Here is a 20,228-nt window from a genome sequence, read left to right on the forward strand (position 1 = left end):
AGTCACTCTCTGGCTTGAGCCACACCTCCAGTCCTCTTTAAAAATTTGTTTTTGTTTTTGTTTTGTTTTGCAGTACTTGGATTCTAACTCAGAGCCTCATGCTTGCTAGGCATGCGCTCTACCACTTGAGCCACTCCACCAGCCTTGACCCAAAAGTTTTAGTTGATGAGAACTCTTAACTCGGATCTATAAAGCTAAACCAATCCCAATTATGATCAGTTTAACAAACAAACAATACATATACACACCAACACATGTCATAATTAAGTTGCTAAAAACTAGTGATAAAGAGAAAAATCTTAGCAACCAGAGGAAAAAATACATTTACATACAGAGAAACAAGAACAACAGCAGACTTCATCTGAAACTATACAAATCAAAAGACAACAGAATGACATTTTTTCATTAGAGGAAAAACTATCAACCTAGTATTCTATAACCAGAAATATATGTAAACATAAAGACAATGAAATTGGGAGCTAGTGCCTTATGCCCGTAATCCTAGCTACTTGGGAAGCTTAAATTAGGAGGATCAAGATTCAAGGTCAGCCTGGGCAAATAATTTATGAGACCCCCCAAATCAACCAGAGCAAAATGGACCGGAGGTGTGGCTCAAGTGATAGAACACCTGTTTATGAGTGTGAAATCCTGAGTTTAAATTCCATTCCCACCAACTCCATTCCCACCAAAACAAGACAAAAAAGTAATGAGCTAGGATGTGACTCAGTGGTAGAGCACACACTTCACATGTGCAAGGCCCTAAGTTTGATCCCCAGCACCAAAGCAAAAACAAAAACCCGGGCTAGGGGCGTGGCTCAAGTGGTAGAGTACCTGCCTTGCAAGCACAGGCACTGAGTTCAAACCCAGTACCACCAAAAACAAAACACAAAACCCCTGAGAAGAATAAAAGCAAGATTCAAGTCTTCAAATCTTCAGCTCTAGCTTTGCCAGCACAGATACTAAAATTGGAACATACGAAAGATTAGTATGTCCTCTGTGCGAGGACTACATGGAAATTTGTGGATAGTTCTTTTTCTTATTTGAAGTGTTCTTGCCATAAAAAAGTATGTGAGGTAATGCATATGCTAATTAGTTTGACTTAGCCATTCCACAAGTCTGCATTTCTTTCCTTCCTTCCTTCTGATTAAACCCAGGGCCTTAAACGTGGTAGGAATATTTTTTTAAATGTTGTACACCATATAATATATATATATATAATATATACAATTTTTTTTTTTTGAGACAATGTCTCACTGTGTCGCCCAAACTGGTCTTAAACTTTTGGACTCAACCAGTCCTCCTGTCTTAGCCTCCCAAGTGGCTGGGAACACAGATGAGCAAGCACCACTGCTGGGGCTGGGGATATAGCTTAGTGGTAGAGTACTTACCTAACATGTTAGAGGTCCTGGGTTCAATTCCCAGTACCAGGAAGGAAAAGACTTTTCTCATTTTTAAATTTCTTTAAGAAATAACTCACTGTTTAAAGTAAAAATGTACTGTGGGGTTTATAACAAGGCACATGAGTGTAGGTGGAAGTGGAAATATGCGAAGCATTACAGTATTATTTAAAGGTAGATGTGAAAAGGTAAAGTTGCCTATTTGTAAACCCTACAGTGATCACTGTATTTATTTTTTTGGCGGCACTGGGATTTGAGCTCAGGGCCTCAGGGCTTTACCACTTGAGCCACTCTCCCAGCCCCCACACTGTTGTCTATGAGATAACGTAGAGGAAAGTGCCTGGTGTGTTTAGATGCACGGTAATTAGTGATCATCTCTGAAAAAACATTGCAAGGCACATAAGTGGCTACAAAGAATGATCTTAGGCAGGACAAAGAGAGAAGACAATAAAGTTTAGTACCAGGAGCAATATAAAATTGTTCTGGGAGGGAATGCTGTGGTGGGAGGAGTGCTAGGGGAACAAGGAAACAGGTAACAAGCATAAACTAGAAAGCTGGCCATGCTAGCTAGGCATTAAGTGAGCAGGAAGAGCTAAGAGCCCAAGGTTACACAGACACTTGGGAGATCAAAGTTGAAGAAGCAAGCTGGTGGTCTGAGGGGAATTTCAGTGATGGATCTTACTCATCATCCTGGTGAGTCACTTTCCTGTCAGCTCCAATCCCCAGTTTGACTTGTAAACCTGCTCTAAGAAAGATGTTTTCCCTTTGAAAACAATAACGAGCCTCTCAGTGACTTAAAGAGCCTGTGCCAACTCATCTAGCACACGCCTCTTTTTTTTTTTATATGCCAGTGGATGCCGAATTGGAGACACCTTGTGAACAGGTTGGCTTAAAAGCCTCTTCAAGCGCCAAAGGTAATTTACTTTACGCTTTTCAAGAGAGTAGGGAACAGGCTAACAAGAACTGATTACATCACTTAACTGAGACAGGCCCTGGGTCCTTGTCAACAGATGTTTGAATTTAAGGTCTCTGGACTGTAATTTGGGAGACATGGAATAGATCATGGTTTCTTCCTGGGAAGCCAGGGCTGGAGGCGTTGCCATGGTAATGTTAACTCACACCTCCACCCACAGGCTTTTGTTTTGGAATGGCTGCTCTGCTGCAGGACCCCTGGACTGGGTCATCTATATTGCCTTTCTGAAAAAAAGAAGTATGGCTTAGTCTTCTAGTGTCTGCTCCCTAGTGAACAGGGGGACACGGGGCCTCTTATCCACACTGGACCTGGTTATTTCAGAGATCACTTTGCCCTTGACCCTCAGTGAGCCCAGGTGCCTGTCAGAAGCATGGGCACCAACTTCTACCTACGACACAGTTCCTGGAATGATTACCAGAGTGCTCATCACAATCATTACCCCAGTCCCAATGGGAGGTCGCAGTTGCAATGACACAACAGTGTTAGGGGAGGTACTGACAGCTGTTGAGGACAAATGTTCATGATAATAAGATCCTGCTGTGACTCTGAGGATCTAAGAATGGAAGGTGGCCCTAATAGGTGGTGTCTTCTCTGAGCCAGCCAGGCTCTCAGGATCTTTGTAAATACCGGATTGAGAATGACCCCCTTCCTCCGTGTGCAAGGCTAATAATGATCACTACTGAGACAATTAAGTGTGTGTGTGAGACTGTAACATCACCTGGTTATTCTGGTACCTGAGCAGTGTAGACACTGGGATTGTCCAGTTGCTATGAAAGATTCCTTCAGCAGGCCCCAGAGTGGGGTAGTATTGGTAGCCCCATGAAACATGACCATGCTGTCATAGAGCCCAGGGATAGGAGAGTCACTCTGGTGTCCCCAAACAGAAATCCTCCTCCCCCCTCTAAAGGGTGGTTCTCTAATGAGCTCCTCATGTAACTCTTGTGTCGAAAGGTTTGATAGAAACATGAGGCTGTGACCCTGCCACCCTGGCCCTAACCACCTTCTCTCTGCATAGGCATCTCCTCTCCCTACTTGGGCTGACTCCCACTCCAGGCCACTCCTGCATGGGGACACCCTGCTCATCCCTCTCATCCACATAGGTGACTTCACACTTTTTTGACCAGCTGTGCTGTTTCCACCTATTTTCACTGTGTAACTTAATCCTGGGGTAAATGTAGAGCTCAGTAAGTGATAATTAGTATTATAGAGTAATTAAACTCTTGGAGTTTGAGGCATTTATCCTGCTTTAATAACACTGATTCCCCAGAAATACCTACTACCATTATTAATACAATACTACCAGAAGGAAATCTAAAAAAATCCACATTACCATAAAGTTACCTCTGCCTCTTAGCAGAGGCCTGGGATCCTTGAGCAAGCTGGCCACAAGCTTCGTAGACAAGGAATCCTGTTCACCTTCTGACACTTCTTGGGTTTCTACCGGGCTGTCCTTATAGCATGGTAAGTGCCAGAAGGTTTGATAAAAACATGAGAGCTGTTTTTGTTTTGGCAGTACTGGGGCTTGAACTCAGGGCCTCGAACTTGCTAGGCAGGTGTTCTACTACTTGAGCCATGCCCCCAGTCCTTTTTGCTTTGGTTATTTTGGGGATAGGGTCTTGCATGTATGCTTGGGCTAGCCCGGACTGTGATCATCCTATTTACGATTCCCACTGCAGCTGGGATGACAGATGTATGCCACCACACCAGCTTTTATTGATTGAGATGGGGGTCTCAAACTGTTTGCCCAGACTGGTCTCGAATTGCGATCATCCTGATCAACACCCCCAGAGCTAGGATTATAGGCTTGAGCCATGGTGCCCAGCTGTTTTTGTTTTGAATTTATCTATTGCGGTTTTTCAATAAATGTTTGAAGTTGCTAAAGTTGCCAGGCACATCACTGATGATCCTGGTGTAGATGTGACATTGCCTGGCCTTGGTCTTTTGCCCTTGGTATTGCTTTGCACTTGACACAGGGCTACCGTTGGATGTTGGGCAAAGGAGAAAGTAGTGCTGGCATAAGAGTCCATCAGGATTAAGGGATTGTTGTGGTTGTTTCAGATTTGATAATGATGCTTTGTTTGTTTGTTTGTTTGTTTGTAGTGCAGGTGATCAAACCCAGGACCTCACGTCACCTGTGATGGGCAAGAACTGAGCTACACCTTGAGCACCAGTATGGTATTTTTCAAGTTATCATTCAGAGCAAATGTTGGAATACTTACTGATAAAATGACATGCTATCTGGGATTTGCTTCACATAATTCTGTGGGAAGGTGTAGATGATACATGAATGCCCATAAATTAATAATTGCTTAAATTAGATGGTGGGTATTAATATTTCTTTTTTTATATGCTTGAGATGTTCTGTAATGATAAGTTTAGCAAAGTTACGTCTTGCTGTAGTACTAAATCTGGTGTCAGTTCTGCCACTGGCAGTGCACGTGAGCCCTTAGCCCCTCAGAGGACTTTGCTGTTCATGGACCCTCCATGAGCCAGGAGAGGGAGGCTGCATTCTCACAGCAGGGTCTATTGGGCTCAGAAGCTCAAGCCTGTAATCCTAGCAGAGATCAAGAGGATCAAGGTTCAAAGCCAGCCCCTCGAAAATAGTTTGTGAGACCCTATCTCGAAAACAAAACCCATCACACACACACACACACACACACACACACGGAGGAGTGGTAGAGTGGCACAAGCAATAAGAGTGCCTGCTTAGCAAGTGTGAGGCCTTGCTCTGGACCATTTGGCTGGCTGCCTGGCAGATGGCCCTCACAGGAGGCCGGGCAGCTCTGCAGTGTCTGCCGGGTGCTCTGCAGGCCTGTGAGTGGCTTTGGCTGCTTGGAGCCACTCACTGCAGCTGCATCCCTGACGCACACTAATGAGCCTCGCCCAGGGATCTGAACAGTCAGTGCTTCAAACTAAATCCTGGCGACATTTAACAAACCTTGCTTAACCACCTCTCTGGACTGCTGCTGGCTGGACACAGAGCACCCGTATAAAAGGGGTGTTTCTCATGCTGACAGCTTCACAGTGCCAGCTTTTGTGAAGCTGTCAATGATGCCCAGCCTCAGCATGGACGTTCCCAGAGGAGAAAGGCAAGTGTATTTTCTGAATACCCAGTCTCAAACCTCTCAAGTGGTCCCCATGATCTTCTGCCACCTGGGCGGGGATTAACCTGTCACACTGGGGACCCAAGAGATCTCCCATTCTGGGAGGCAGGTGGACTCATTAAGCTGACACTTGACAGCTGATTTTGTCACAGTAACTTTGGAATATTCCTAGTCAAGGACCACCAGTCCCTGGGATGGTTGTGATCATCGCTATTTGTAAAAGTAGGTCTTTCTCTAGTGCACAAGGGGCTTCCAGTGGGGCAGAGCTAAGGACAGGGGTGTTCCCCATGTTCAGAGGCTGACTCCCCTGCTCCCTAACATCAGCGCCTCTCCTATGGTCATGCAGGAGTTCCTGGCTAAACCTATCCCCCTTCCCACTAGACCTGTCTAAGCAACTCCTCTGTCTTTCAAAAGGTGGCTCGTCCACTTAGCTATGCCAGCCTGAGGCCTGGGTCTAAGGGTTCATGTTCACTTTCTCATTCTCCTTGTCCTAGGTCAGTAGGTCTTTTACCTTCGTCTCCCTGCCTGAATTTGCTCATTTCTACAAAATGTTTTCTGTGTATTTACTATGTTCAACGCACAACGTGGACCTGTGGGGACAGAGTGACTTAGACAGTCCTTACCCCTGGTCCCTGCCTTCAGTTCTTATGTGTTCTTCTGTTTGGACCCTAGTCATCACCATCCCAGTGCCTCAACTCAGGCCTACATCAGTTCTCAGCTGCAAGTTTCCTAATTGATCTTCCTGCCTTAGTGTGACTCTCCATCTGTTAATCAGTCATCATTCTTGTTACAAATGACAGAATCCCCACCTTGAATTAGTGTAGCAACAAGAAAGGAAGAGCAGTTTACTGACTGACATAACCAAACTGTTGGAGTGGCCTGAACACAGGTAAGTTTCAGGGTCAAATGGTACCAGAAGGTCCTAGGTCATCAGTGATGTGGACCATTTCATTTACATCTCTGTTCCCCTTACCTGTCAGTTTCTTTTTCCCCACAGGCTGGCTTCTTCCTCTTGGTAAGGTACATGGTTGCCCAGAGTCTTTGAATGTACCACGTTAGCCACCTGTGCTGGTGCACAACTGCAATCCCAGTACTCAGGAGGCTGAGGTACTAGGTCTCCTAGTACCTAGTATCTCCTAGGTACAAGGCCAGCCTAGTCTCAAAAACAAAACAAAACTATTACCACTCTAAAAAGATTCCTTCTAGTCAGGCACCTGTGGCTCTTGCCTATATTCCTAACTACTTAGGAGGCTGAGATTGGGAGGATCAAAAAAAAAAAAAAAAAACAAAAAACAACAGAGCAAAATAGTCAATGTGGCTCAAGCAGTAAAGCACTTGCTTTGCAAGCCAGAGGCCCTGAGTTCAATCCCCAGTCCCACCAAAAAATTTTTTTAAAGTCATTCTTTCCGGTCAAGCTGATAAGGAAATGTTCTGATTGGCTGGGGTTGGATTATATGACCCAAGATAAAGGTAGCATCTGTGTGGTGGGCAGCTTTAAAGATGGCCCCCGATGACTGCCTGCTGGTAGGGTAAACTTATTAATGGCTCTGCCTCAATAAATAGGAGACAGCAGATGTCATGGAGTCTTCTTCCAATGCAGGGTGACAGAGAGACTATGGCTTCTATCTCACTCTCTCACTCTCTTGGATGTTTGCTCTGGCAACAGCCAGCTGCCATGCTGAGAGCAGCTCTGGGGCAAGGACCCACGGGAGCCAGTGGAAGCCAGTCAGCAGGCCTGCCAAACGCCACGTAAGTAATCTTGGAGGTGGAATCTCAGCCGGCTGAGGCTGGGATGACTGCAGCCCTGGCTTGCCCCCTGAGGGCGACCTCATGAGTGTCCCTGGCCAGAACCTGCTGAGCTGCTTTGCATTCCTGACCCCTGGAAGCTGTGGATAATAAAAGTTAGTTGTTTTCAGCCACTAAATTGTGGGGCAGTTTGTTACACAGCAATAGAAGGAGCTACAAGGACATCTGTCCAACAACTCTGTCCAACCTTGATCTGATGCTACTCTCGCTGTGAATCATGGTGACCGATGGTTATTGTTTCAAAATATCTCACATAATCCTCTTCATTTTTGTCTTTAAAAACTTCCCCTTGCCCCAGCCTCTTGGAATACACACGATGGTTTACTACCATCTGTTGCAATGTTCTGCTATTCCCAATTAAATACTGATGTTTTTGGAGAATCTCCCTCGGACAGTTTTTATTTAGGTTGATTCTATGGAAACTCAGCTCCTACCAATTCCCTTCCTTGCTCCCTGCCTCACTGCTCGTCATGCAGTCCCGTGAGAGGACCACACAATCCCGCCACACTTTTTTTGGCAGGGGGCGGGGGGGGGGGAGATTAAAAACAATTTTAATGGGTTTCATTATTCTATTTTCATACATGTGTATAAAGTACTTCTGTCATATTCAATCCCCTCCTCACCCTGTCCTTCCACTCTCCCACCTCCCATTGGTCCCTACCCCCAGGGAGTCCCTGTTTTATACCTGTTGTACATTTTTTTTAAAAAGGTCTAGATTCCACATATGAGAGAGCATGTGATATTTGTCTCTGAGTTTGACTTAGTCGGCTCAACATGATGGTCTTCAGTTCCATTCATTCTGCAAATCATATAATTTCATTCTTCTTTATGGCTGAGTACACCATTATTTTTATATATATGTCACATTTCTCCATCCATTCATTGGTTGATGGGCACTGAGGTTGATTCCATAGTTTGGCTATTGTGAATAGCGCTGCAATAAATATGGGTGTGCAGGCTGTCTGTATTCTATGCTGATTTACTTGCCTTTGGATTTGTGCCCAGGAGTAACAATCCCTTCGCACCTTTCACACATTACTCCTCTTATGGGCCTGTCTGGCTCCCCAAGGCCACATACTCTACCCCTTAAATCATGGATTAAGGCTCAACTTGGGCATCACCACCTCCAGGAAGCCTTCCCCAACCCATCCCTCTACCCCACTATCTCCTGATAGGCATCGTCTGTCATGGCACCTATCACACTGTAGAACTGTGGTGTGGTTGCCCACGTGTCTGCTCTTTGAAGCAGGAACCAAATCCTTTATATTGGAGTCCCTAGTGCCTTCCAAAGTATAGGTTCTCAGTGTTGGTGATAAATTAGCTAGACAGCTAGCTAATTAATCGATTATGATGTGAAGGAATTACTCTCACCTCTGCCTGCCTATTAATACTGCTTCTATTATAAAGGAGTGTGGGGCAGGAAGGGAGATCAATTTTCACTTAGATTAACTTAACCAAGGTTTAAATGAATGAAACAGACATGGGCCCTGATCCATGATCCCCTCACAGAGCTTACAGTCAAACTCAAATCTAACATGGTCCCCATCAGGAAGGAAAGCACCTGGGTGTAATGAGATAGAATGGTATTTTGAGCTGCAGCGTGGGTGGGCAGAGGTCCTTGTAAGCACTGATGTTTACATTGAGACCTGAAGGATGGAAAGGAGCCGCATGAGTGGGTGGTTGTGTGGCAGGCAGAGGATTTGCCATGCAAAGGTTGTAACCAGGAACAAGGTTGGTGCCTTTGAGGGACTGAAAAAAGACCAGCTCAGTGAATAGCACAAGATGCAGTTGGACAGGGAAACGGGCCATCGTTGTTTGGAGCACAATGTGATTCCAGCTGGACACCCCACAGGAACCCTGGTGGGGACACATGCACTCCGCACACACCATTCTTTCATTCAGGTCAGGTGTATCCCTCTGCCATGCCTAGCACTCAATATTCCCTGTGCCAGAACGCTCTTCCCAGGTAATGTCCTGGCCCCTTCCTTCACTTAGGTCTTACATCAGTGCCAACCGTGCTCCATCTGGTCGGCCCTCCCCCACACACCATCCTCCTAGCTCCTCAAACCCCTTGCCTTGGTTCATTTTCTGCACGACACCTATTCGTATCTTGAAGTGATTGTGTACGTCTTCTGGTTTACTTGTTTTTCTGCCTCTCTAGAATACAAGTGCCAAGGGGCCAGGGGACTTGTGTGTTTTCATTCTGTTGTTTTCTGCGGTGTTGAGGCTCTAACCCAGGGCCTTGCTCGTGCTAGGCAAGTGCTCTATCCTGAGCTTCGTGCTGTGTTCTGTGTCTAGAGCTTCGCTTGGAATGTAGTTTGTGAAATACTGCATTGTTTATTTAACTGGTCAACAAGGTTTTTTGGGTTTTTTTTTATTTTGACTGTTTTTGTTTTTTAACATCTATCATTTGTCTGACTCAATGCTAGGTATACAACAAAACGCATGTGCAGTCCACACAAAATCCCAACTCAGAGCCAGCTTCATGGACAAGCAACCTGCACACTTTATGCTAAGTAAGAAGGGCCCTGCACTTGGTGTGATGTTCTGTTGTCATTGTTTTGAAATTCTTAATAATTTATGAGTTAGGTGACCCACATTTTCATTTTGCACTGAACCCCAAATATTATATAGCTTATCCCATCCTAACTAACTCAACCTACTGTAATTCATTTTAACAGACTTGTCAGATAAATTAAAGAGCTAAGTGGCTAGCAGAGAGGGTGTAGTTTAAGAATCCTTGGTGCTAAACGTCCTTGGATTCCAGGCTCTGCCATTGCCTGGCTGTGTGACCTTGAGACACTCACCATCTCTGAACCTTAATTTCCTCATTACAAATGGAGGTGACCACAGTATCTAGCCCTTAATCTTGGCTTTAGAATTTAGTGAAAACAGTACTTTAAACACCGGTCAGGTCCTGTAGGGTCCATCACTGTGTCATTCCCCCCATCCCATCCCCTGTTCCTTTGGCTCCTTCCTCTCTCCTGAGATGGAAAATCTGGGTCAGTGTGAGTGACTGCTAAGTGAGAGGAATATTGAGAGAAAAACTTAGGCATTATAGCCTTCAGGAAAGCAATAACGGTTCACTTAAAAATTGCTTGAGTGAGATTTTGCAGACACTTGCAATTTGTATGCAAATCAAGGAGACTCCTCAGTCCTGAGTCGAGACATGGCCCTGGGCAAAAGCTTGAAGAAGACTCCTGCTTGGACCACCGAGAAGCCTCCCTCACTTCCTCTTTGCTGCCAGTTTAAAGGAAAACCTTAGCTAAATCCGAAACCGCAACTTCCACTGCCTGAGCCTTTTAAGGAACTCATTAATCTGCAAGATAGTTTGCTAACAAGCAGGTGAGGTGAGGTGCATCCCCAATCTCCTTTGCTGCATCTTCTCGGCTGTAGAATCCTCACTAAACAGGCGCTGACTTGGAATTAACTTGCAAATGCTGAGTCTCTTGCACCAGATGAGAGAGCTTTTATTGGGTCAGCCTTGCCTGACTTCACAAAAATCCAAGTCAATAGACAGATTAGAAGAGGAAGCTGCAGACAGACTGACATGCATCCCAAACCCTGCAGGCTCTCAGAACTCAGGGAGGACAGTGTCCATTCATTCAGCAAGCATTTACTGAGCACCTATTATGTTATGTAGCAGGTGCTGTGAGTAAGTCTGTCTTTAAGCAGTTTGCAATCTAATGGGTGTATAAAAAGGTACAGGCAATTTCAATAGGACCCTGCCTCAAGGTTAAAGTGCAGGCACTGAGGTTGGGAAACAACCCCAGGAGGGCCCCTCATCCAGTGGCTGGGGATGGGGTGGAGAGTCTCAGGGAGGCACCTGGCATTCTTGCGCATGACTTGCATCGTTTGCCCATCTCTTGGATTCATCCCTGCCAAGATTCCTCTACCTGCAGTTAGCAAGCTGGATGTGTACATGCCTTGAACACATGCCTCCTTTTAGGGTCCTGCCTGCCTTGGGCCAGGCTTATTTGCCTTGCATTCATTCATTCATTTATTTGTTTGCAAATGCTTACTGAAAAGTGCCATCTGTCTCATCCCTAAGGAACAAGTATTGTCATCCTATTTCAACAGTGAGAGGACTGAGTTTCAGAAAGCTAAGGAGACTTGCTACAGGTTGCCCATGGTCTCTCCTCTCACAAGTCGTGGCCTGGGAAGGAGCGTCCCAACAGCATCTTACTCTTTGTCATTGATAAATATCTGCGGGTCCTTCTCACCAGGATGGCTTTGCCATCCTCCTGCCAGCCTTCTGAGAGTGGCCTCCATAGTCAGAGGCCACTGGTGCAGGACTGGATGGCAATGTCCCTCTCCTCTCCTCCAGGGGGGCAGGCTCAGAAAGCCCAAATCATGTCAGGCAGGGGCTGCAGATAAGTGAGGGTGGCTCTGCTCTGAAGACCCCCAAACAGAACCAATCTTCCTGCTTCTTAACCCTCCTCCTGGCCCAATGTTCTGAGGATTTCCAAGACCTAGTTGGAACATTGTCTGCTGCTCAATTTACTACTCTTGCTGCACAAAGGTAAAAGTTGTAACACAAAAAACCTTTCTTAGTCAAATGAGCAATCTCCAGGTCAGGACCCATTTGGGTGCCTGGACTCCAATGTTGTCTTTCCAGTTTGACTTCCACCTCCTCAGGCCACCATGTCAGTACTGCGAGGCTTTGCCCTGCTGGCTGGAGAATGTCCTGACCAGCCAGAAAGTCCTCACTTTGTGGTCTAGCTCTGGCCTGGCTTAGGATGGGAGAAATACTCCATGGTAGTCCTTGAACTGTTGCACACACTTTCCAGTATACAAGGCCCCCGTTTCATACCAGTTTTTCAGCTGAGAAGACTGAGGCCCAAGAGGACTAAATGGCTAACTGCTGGACTAGAGCTGGAACAATTGTTCTCTTTCTACAAGGCTACATCTCTCTCCAGTCCACCCCAACTGCCACACAACAAAGCAACCAATAAATAACTGGGCTGGACCCACTTGATACAGTAAGTTCCAAATAAGCCCAGCTGCTTGATAAGCATGCAGAGCTCCAGGCACCTGGTGAAAACTATGGGTGAACCCTCTGTGGTTCCATGAAACACCCCAGTCACCACAGGCAGAGTACACTCAGGGCTGAATAAGCACAAAACTAATGCTAGGAAGCCATTTGGGGAAAACAGCCCATCCAGAATTCAAGAGAAGCAGGCCAGGCAGTCAAGCAGCCCTCGATCCCAGGGGCCAGATCACTCAGGGACCTCACCCTCCTGAGCTCCAGAGAGGAAGTGACACCAGGCAGACCACCTGCAACTGCCTCTCTTCCTGTGGCAGGGACTTTTTATCATGTTCTGTGGTCTGCTGTGTCTGTATTCCCAGTTTCCTGCTCTGTGACTCCGGGAGTTCCAGCCTCTCTGCCTATTTCTACATCTACGAATCAGTCAGACAAGGAGGTGGCGTGTGGGGGACAAATGTTAGGCTTTGGAGTGAAACCATGCAAGTTTTGTGTGGGGCCACAGTGTCCTCAAAGTGGGCACAACAGCACAAAAGTTGCCAGTTGGTGAGAACTCAGAAGGTCCTGAATGCAGCACTAAGACATGAAAATCAATCAAGGTCAGTAAAAAGCATTGGCTGGGTCAGACCTCATGATTTTAAATCCTGGCCCCACCTCCTACTATCTGGGTAATCTTGAGCAAGTATATTAACCTCTCTGGACTTTAGTTTCTATTTCTAGCCTAAGTAATATGGAAATCACCTACCTGATAAAGTTGTGGTGAGGACTAAAGAAGTTAAAATGTGTGACTCAGTGTCTGGTCAGTAAGTGGTAAGACTGGCTATGAAGGTCATCGAATAGAGGAGCTATAGAAAAGGCATTGCCACCAGCTGAGTGTGATGGCCCATGTCTGTAAATCCCAGTCCTCAGGAGGCTGAGGCAGGTGAATTTTGAGTTCAAGGTCAGCCTGGGCTACCTAGAGAGTCTGTATCAACTACAAACAAAAAGAAACACGTAACTGATAAACGTGTGCCTGTCCTACAGGCTGGTAGTGCGGCACTGAGTCCTTGATTAATGGGTCTTCTGGGTGGAAGCTCTTGTAGGATGAAGTCAGCCATATGTGGCTGGTGTTGGGGAAGAGACTCATAAATCATGCCAAGCAAGGTTGGCATGTGGCAGTTGGCTCAGTGGCAGCCCTTGGCCCAGCCTCGGGTCCACCCACCACCTGCCTGGGAACATCCGTCACTGCCTGAGCTCTGTGGCAGGCAGCATGTCGAGCAGAGGCGAGGCTCTCTAAGCTTTCTGCATCAGCTATTGACCCACGGCCCCTAGTCAAGGGACCAGAATCTACCTCAGTCACCAAACCAGTGGCTCTCAAATTTGAACCTGAATTGTAACCCCTTTGGGGGCTGCGTCTCTCCCCCAGCTTCTGCTGTAGTAGATCTGAGTGGGGCCTGAGTTTGCATTTCTAGTAAGTTCCCAGGTGATGCTCGGTAAGCCGGGCTGCAGGACCACACTGAGAACCACCTGCACAATCCTTAGGGGACCTAAGTGCATATTTGCCTCTCCTGGGCTATTCAATTCTTTTTTTTTTTTTTTGGTGCTGCTAGGGTTTGAACTCAGGGCCTCATGTTTGCTAGGCTAGGAGGCACTCTACCACTTGAGCCACTCCACCAGTCAAATACAGAAATTCTGAGCACAGGTCTGAGTTGGAGTCAGAAACATACCACTTACAAGCTTCTCAGAGGACTTGGAGAGGTTATCTGGACAGCACCTTGACAGGCAATGATTGAAAGACATCTGTTATAAGCCAGGCTTGGTTTTAAGATGGCTCCAGAGGGATCAGAGACAATCTGAGAGCAAGGAGAAAGTAAGTCTCTACTGGGACTTCCTGATCACTTGCACCCATTCTCTCCAGACAGGGTCTTCCCTGAAGGAAGAAAGTCACCCAGGAGTAATGGTTACTAGCTCAAGAGCAGAGGGCAGGTCTGTTTGGTCTCTATAGCTTCCTTCTTGAATCCTCCATGGGAACAGGCTGGCTGCATCAGTACCATAATGCGTGCACAGGGAGAAAGACCAGACCACATAATGAGGTGCCTCTTGAACGGCCAGCCTGGCTAGGGTGACCAGTTGACTTCCCTCAATTCACACAGCCTAAGGCAGGCATCACCTGGGATGTCATTTCAAGCTGAGAAGCATCAGCATCTGAGCAACCCACTGACCTCTACGCTGTCACCCCTGTTGAAGGGCCTGGTATACAGCAGGCATTCAGAATTTTTGGGACAGAGTCTCACTGCATAGTCCAGGCTAGCCTCAAACTTGGAGTCCTCCAGCCTCAGCCTCCCAAGTGCTGGGATAATAGGCATATACCATGCCTGGCTAGAAAATATTTACTGTTGTAATAACTCATATTTACTAAGCATTTAGAAGGCCAGATGTGCTTTACAAGTTACAAAATCCTCAAGGAGCCAGGCACCAGTGGCTCACACCTGTAATCCTAGCTACTCAGGAGGCGAGATCAGGAGGATTGCAGTTTGAAGCCAGCCCAGGCTTTGAAAGACCCTATCTCAAAAATACCTAACACACACACACACACACACACACACACACACACACACAAAACTAACACAAAAAGAGCTGGTAGAATGGCTCAAGGTGTAGGCCCCGAGTTCAAGCCCTGGTACTGCAAAAAAAAAAAATTCTCAAGGGCTATGAGTACTCCCATTTTACAGATCAAAAAATTCTCAAGGGCTATGAGTACTCCCATTTTACAGATCAAGAAACCAAGGCTGAGAGAGAAACTAATGTCTTCCACAGCACACCACTAAGTAAGCAGCAGAGCGTGGCTGACCCGAGCCATGGGGTCTTTAGAGTCTACACCCCTTTCCACTCTTCCCTGCATGTCTCAGGTTGAACTGAGCAGGAGAGGGATTCAGGTAGCACTGGAGCCTCAATCGAGCTCAGCTACTCAGACGGTGGACTGCCAGGCCAGAAGAATGGCCTCTCCCTGGGTCAGGTCTTTGCTGAGCGCCTGGCAGGGAGACCTCTTGCCAAGAGGTCTGCTACTTGGGTCCCCCTCCCTCCTCCTTTAGGGACACTTGACTAAGACTAGCACAGGGACACACACTGAGAACACAGTCGAGTGTGGGTGGGTGTGAACTAGGACGTTATGGCCTCCAGCCTTTCCAGGTTTCCTAACCTGTTCTCTGGTGGAAGAGGACCACACCCCATTGATGCAGGGGAAGACATTCTCTGCAGCCTTGGGGTGCCAGACCCCCTTGAAGGACAGTGATGTTGTTCAAGTTATTTCTCCCAACTGAAAATTGGGGGAGCCCTACTGAGGAGTCAGGGGAATAGCCTGGGTGGAAACTAAAGCCTAGGAACTGGGCTGTAGCTCATGGGTAGAGCACTTCCTACCTCACGAGAGGTCCTGGGGCCCATCCCTAGCCTGCAAACAACGACAACAACAAAAATTAAGCCAAGTTCCTGGATACAAGAACTGCTGCCTGCTGGACAAGTGTGGGGCTGGCAACCTGCAGGCGACCCTCCTGCCCTGGGGAGATTGCTGGTTATGTAAGGCCCACAGATAATAGCCAGCCTCAGGGCTCTTGTGATTCCTCCAGGGCCTGATTAAAGGCTAACAGCCTCAGCCCTCTGGCAAAAGAGAGGTGGGAGAGAAAATGGGCCTGGTTTGGAGAAAGACAAGAAAAGAAAGCCTGGCTCAGGAGACACCAGCACCAGAGCCCCTCAAGGCTGTGAGTAACAATGGATAAAGGGTGGAAAGCTGAACCAACCTGGCCAGAAGGAGCCTGAGAAGGTGCTAGGCAGTGGGTGAGGCTCCCAGAGAGGATGGATGTGGGGGTGGGAGGCTGGGGGATTCCTGTAACGGTTTGTCTTCTAAGTCCAGGCCAAGCTGGGTGCTATAGGTAAGTATGTGCTCTGTAGGCAGCTAGCCAGCCAGCCAGGCCCAGGGGTCAGAAGTTCTGGGGAATCCCAGGTCAGCTGCCCTGAGATAAGTGAGGGCATAGTCAGAAATGGCTGCATCCAGGAGAGATTAGTGACATCCTGGCCTACCCATTACAGTTCATATGTGCTGGAAGCAGCATTTATTTTTACCTGGGTAGATTCAGCTTCTGATCACAGAAATGGTGGGGGTTTCCTATTGGTTTCCACGGAAACGTCAGGCAGAGCATCTGCTACCAGATCAAGCAAGCCTGGGCTGGTAGGGTTCTAAATAGAATTATTTTAGTTTTCACACAGGAAGAACATCCTGCCTATATATATATATATATACATATATATTTATATATATATATATATAATATATATATTTATATATATATTTATATATTATATATATAATATATATTTTTTATATATATATATTTTATATATATATATATATATATATATATGTAAATTTTTTTTTTTTTAACCACTGTCTTCTTGTGTGTGGAGGAGGGGAAGGGCAGCTCTGAGGGGTCAGGGCTGGCTCCCAGGGAGGAAGTGAGATTGGCTAAAGCCTTTGGAGTTCCATTTCTAAACACCAATAGTCCTGTGAGTGATGAAGCAACAAGGAGCCTGGGCTCTGGTTCCACCTGTCCTAGTAGCAGGGCTACTTGCTGGCTCTTCCCAGAGCAACCAGCTGCAAGAAAGGATTCGCCTTACATATGCTCAGTTCACTTTTATAGAATGGAAGCCTGACTTCTGTAGGCAGGGGAGGTGGTGCTCCAGGGCTGGGCTCCAGAGTCAGAAAGGAAGGTGCTGGTGCACGTGGGTGTGTAAGAAGTGGTTTTATTCCAGGTGTGTTTCATAAAGACAGCGTCCTCAAGGACAGCTAGTGGCACATGCTTTGGTCAAGAAGAGGAAAAGCAAAAACAGAATTGGACTGAGTCCCCACAAAGGACAGCTGATAAAAAGCAGAGCCTGGTCTGACGACAGGAAGTGGGGAGAGACCCTCTCAACGTCCCTCTGAATAGCAGTCCTTACGTTCATTGAGAGAAGCCCAGTCTCCTAGCCCCAAGGTCCATGCTGGAGCAAACCCAGGCCTCAAGGGAAAGGCCTCCTCCCTGGCCCCAGCTCCGTCCTACGCTGCAGCAGGAGGGTTCTCAGGTGGACAGGACATCCAAAGCTAGGTCTGCAGGTGGCAGTGGACAAAACATCACAGGAGGATGGGTGAAGCACTGCCACTGAGGCAATGGTCCCTGTGTTGAGTGCAAGGCTACACACATTTCCTGGGCACAGGAGCAATGCTGAGAGGATGCTGGTGAGAGCCGGAGGTGCGAGGAAGTCACTGGAACCTTCCAGAGAGGATGCTGCAGTCCACAGACACTTGGCTCCCAATCCCAGGGGCCGTGTAGAGAAAACAGGGTGATGGCGGCGTGGGTACAGCAGGGAGAGAGGTTGGGGGACCGCAGTCAGCTAGATGGTGGCTCCGATCCAGAGCAAGATTCAGACCCTTTGGGGATCAGGGATTTCTTTAAGAAGCAGGGGAAATCCAGGGACCCTCTCCCCAGAAAAGTGTATATATGCACACACATGCATACCAGGGACAATTTCTGGAGATTCCTAGACCTTCCGATATCCATGAACTCCCATGAGTGTGGGGCTCCCTCATCTATGAGAGATATGGGGCTCCTCCTGTAGAAGTGTCCGCCCCAGGATGGTTTGCTTTGGGAGGGTGACTCCAGGGGTTGTGGTACTAAAAGTCTTTTGCTCAAAATGACACTGCCTAAGCCAATGGCCATGGGGAGAAGAACATGGGGGAATAGCGGGAGGAATTCCAAGGCAAGGCCATGGGGAACTGTGGTAGGTGTGCTCTCAGTGGCTGGGAGAAGGAACTGGGAATTCTTAACACAAACCACCAGCCAGCCTCCAGCCCACTGCAGTAGCTGACCCTTGGTTGGGAGTGCCTCCTATTGGGGAAGAGACTGAGGGTGAGGTTTGGATTGGGTGACTTAGTTCCTAGTGACATAGTTCATGCTCCAGGAAGGAGGTCCCACTCTTACCAGCCACTCTGCACTACAGTGCTGTATTTACAGAGGTAAAGACCTTTGAGAAAGCAGGGTTCCAAAGCTACACACAAGGCTAAGGCTGCTCAAGGATGTGTGGCAGCTGCCCATCCTTCCAGTGGGCAGGGGCAGGTGGGACAGGGCACCAGTGAGTCATTGAGGTCCAAGAGAGAGGCCTTGGCCTGATACATGGCCAAATGGAAATGGTGTCTGTTTAATAAAGCCATGCCTCAGATCCCTCTGCAGCCTCCTGCAAGACTGTGGCCACCTACAGGATCAGGACTGGAGGTGCACGTTGGGCCTAGATGCTGGGGCTGGAAATGTGGGGGGATGGGAGTGGGGACATGTCCTGGGAAGAGACCTTGTTCTTTTGGTACTTTGCTGCTCCTCCAACTATGTTCTGCAAATTCCCAATCCTTTGATCCCACACCCAACCCCTGGGGCTTGGCATCTCTTAGGCTCCTGAGTGTTTCACCTCCTTCCTGTTTTCTCCCTGCCCTAGTAGATTCCTTTCCTCTCTTCCCAGCCTTCAGCCTCCCCAGACATGCTGTCCACTTCCTCTTCTCATGCTGTCTCCAGAGGCAGGCCCCAGGACCCCACTTGGCCCCCGTGTGGACGTCTGTCCTTGCTCTCCCCAGACAGTGAGGGGAGAGCCCACACATCCCTGTCAGGGCGAGGGAGAGGCCAAGGGCCAGGGGCACCTGTCCAATCTCTGCTCAGCAACAGTCCATACCCTGACCATCTCCTCTCCCAGAGCAAGGCTGGGGTGGCACAGAGAACATCGGGCATGCCCCTTCCCCACACCCTTCCCGGAACTAGCTTTGGAGAAATGTGCCATGGCATTTGTTGATGATCCGGTAGAAATGTGAGGAGATGGAAACAGCCCTCTTGACACTCCCCCTCCCGAACCCCTTCTAGTCCCCAAGTCTCATGCAAAAGGGACAGGAGGCTAGGGGCTACCATCATGTGTGTGGCAGCAGCTGCCACTGCTGGGCCTGGGCATCAGCCTGGCACTTGCTGGCCACCAGCTGGGCAGGCTTCGTCTCCAGGCAGAGGCCACTGACGGAGTGCTGGATGAAAGATCCTTTTCTCCTCCATTTCTGGGAGGAAGGAAGAGGAGGAAGGAAGGAGAAAATGATTAAAATAATAGTGAATGTGCTGGGAGTATTGCTCAGTGGTAGAGCACTTGCCTAGTATGCACAAGGCTGTGAGTTCTATCCCTGGCACCACAAGAAAAAAAGAAATTTGTACTTTCATTTCACATGTGTCTACCTGACCCTGTATATACCTAGGACACATCTTCCTCATTTTAAACAGATTATGTCCCTTATATGAAAGAGCCACACACAAGCTCTAGGCCCTGTCCCCTCCTAATGAGACACTTGCTTCTGTGGCTTGGCAGAAAGTTGCTGTCTAGACTAGAGGAGGCAACAGAGATGTCCGTGGGCTGAAGCCAACCCAGAAATGTATTTTGTTTGGCTGGCCCAGTGTTTATTGAAAATTTTGGCTACAAATGTGCACTTCCATCTTCTACTTGGACACAAGGCTCACTTCTTGCATGGCATCCATTGGCTGGGCTGAGGATTTGCCTGCTCTCTGCTTTAGGAGGGGCTCTTGTTCTCCAGCTCTTTCCAGGCCCTCACTTTTCTCCTACAGGGGCTTCCCCACCAACTCCCTGCAGGCACCTGAGTTTATGAGTTCTGGCCCAGGTGAATCTCTTGCTGAGTAAGATCTCTTTTTCCTGCAGCCCCATATTCTTGACCTGACCTGCAACCATGAAGCTGGCTACGATCTTTGCAGACATGGCATACACAGCAGGATGGTGGGGGGATTTGAGTTCCCCTATTGCAGAGCCACAAAAGGGCTTCTGGGTCAGCGCCTTTCTCTCCTGGCACCTTCCTTCCTCAGGTTTGACAAGAAGGAAGGAAGAGTTGTTCCTGAAGAACATTTTAGAAGGCTCTGGATGCAGGATGG

General features: G+C 47.7%; 1 protein-coding gene and 1 long non-coding RNA gene across 3 annotated transcripts in view; one reads left to right on the plus strand and one right to left on the minus strand.

The window, feature by feature from the left end:
• Window positions 1-1,281: 1,281 nt before the first annotated feature.
• LOC141421537 (uncharacterized) lies at window positions 1,282-4,689 on the plus strand. Its single transcript, XR_012446115.1, has 2 exons — window positions 1,282-3,831; window positions 4,471-4,689. It is a non-coding gene; the product is annotated as an uncharacterized lncRNA (long non-coding RNA).
• A 12,332-nt stretch (window positions 4,690-17,021) lies between these two features.
• The window catches only part of Galnt16 (polypeptide N-acetylgalactosaminyltransferase 16), an 85,742-nt gene continuing 82,535 nt past the window's right edge, over window positions 17,022-20,228 (minus strand). For both annotated transcript variants that reach the window (XM_074067700.1, XM_074067699.1), the window contains exons 16-17: window positions 19,215-19,354; window positions 17,022-17,701 (exon numbers count right to left, since the gene is read on the minus strand). In XM_074067700.1, the coding sequence (XP_073923801.1) occupies window positions 19,217-19,354 (138 nt within the window). In that variant the 3' untranslated portion in view covers window positions 17,022-17,701; window positions 19,215-19,216. The remainder of the gene's footprint in view (window positions 17,702-19,214; window positions 19,355-20,228) is intronic.

Source organism: Castor canadensis, chromosome 3 (assembly GCF_047511655.1).
Source record: "Castor canadensis chromosome 3, mCasCan1.hap1v2, whole genome shotgun sequence".
Taxonomy (NCBI): Eukaryota; Metazoa; Chordata; class Mammalia; order Rodentia; family Castoridae; genus Castor; species Castor canadensis.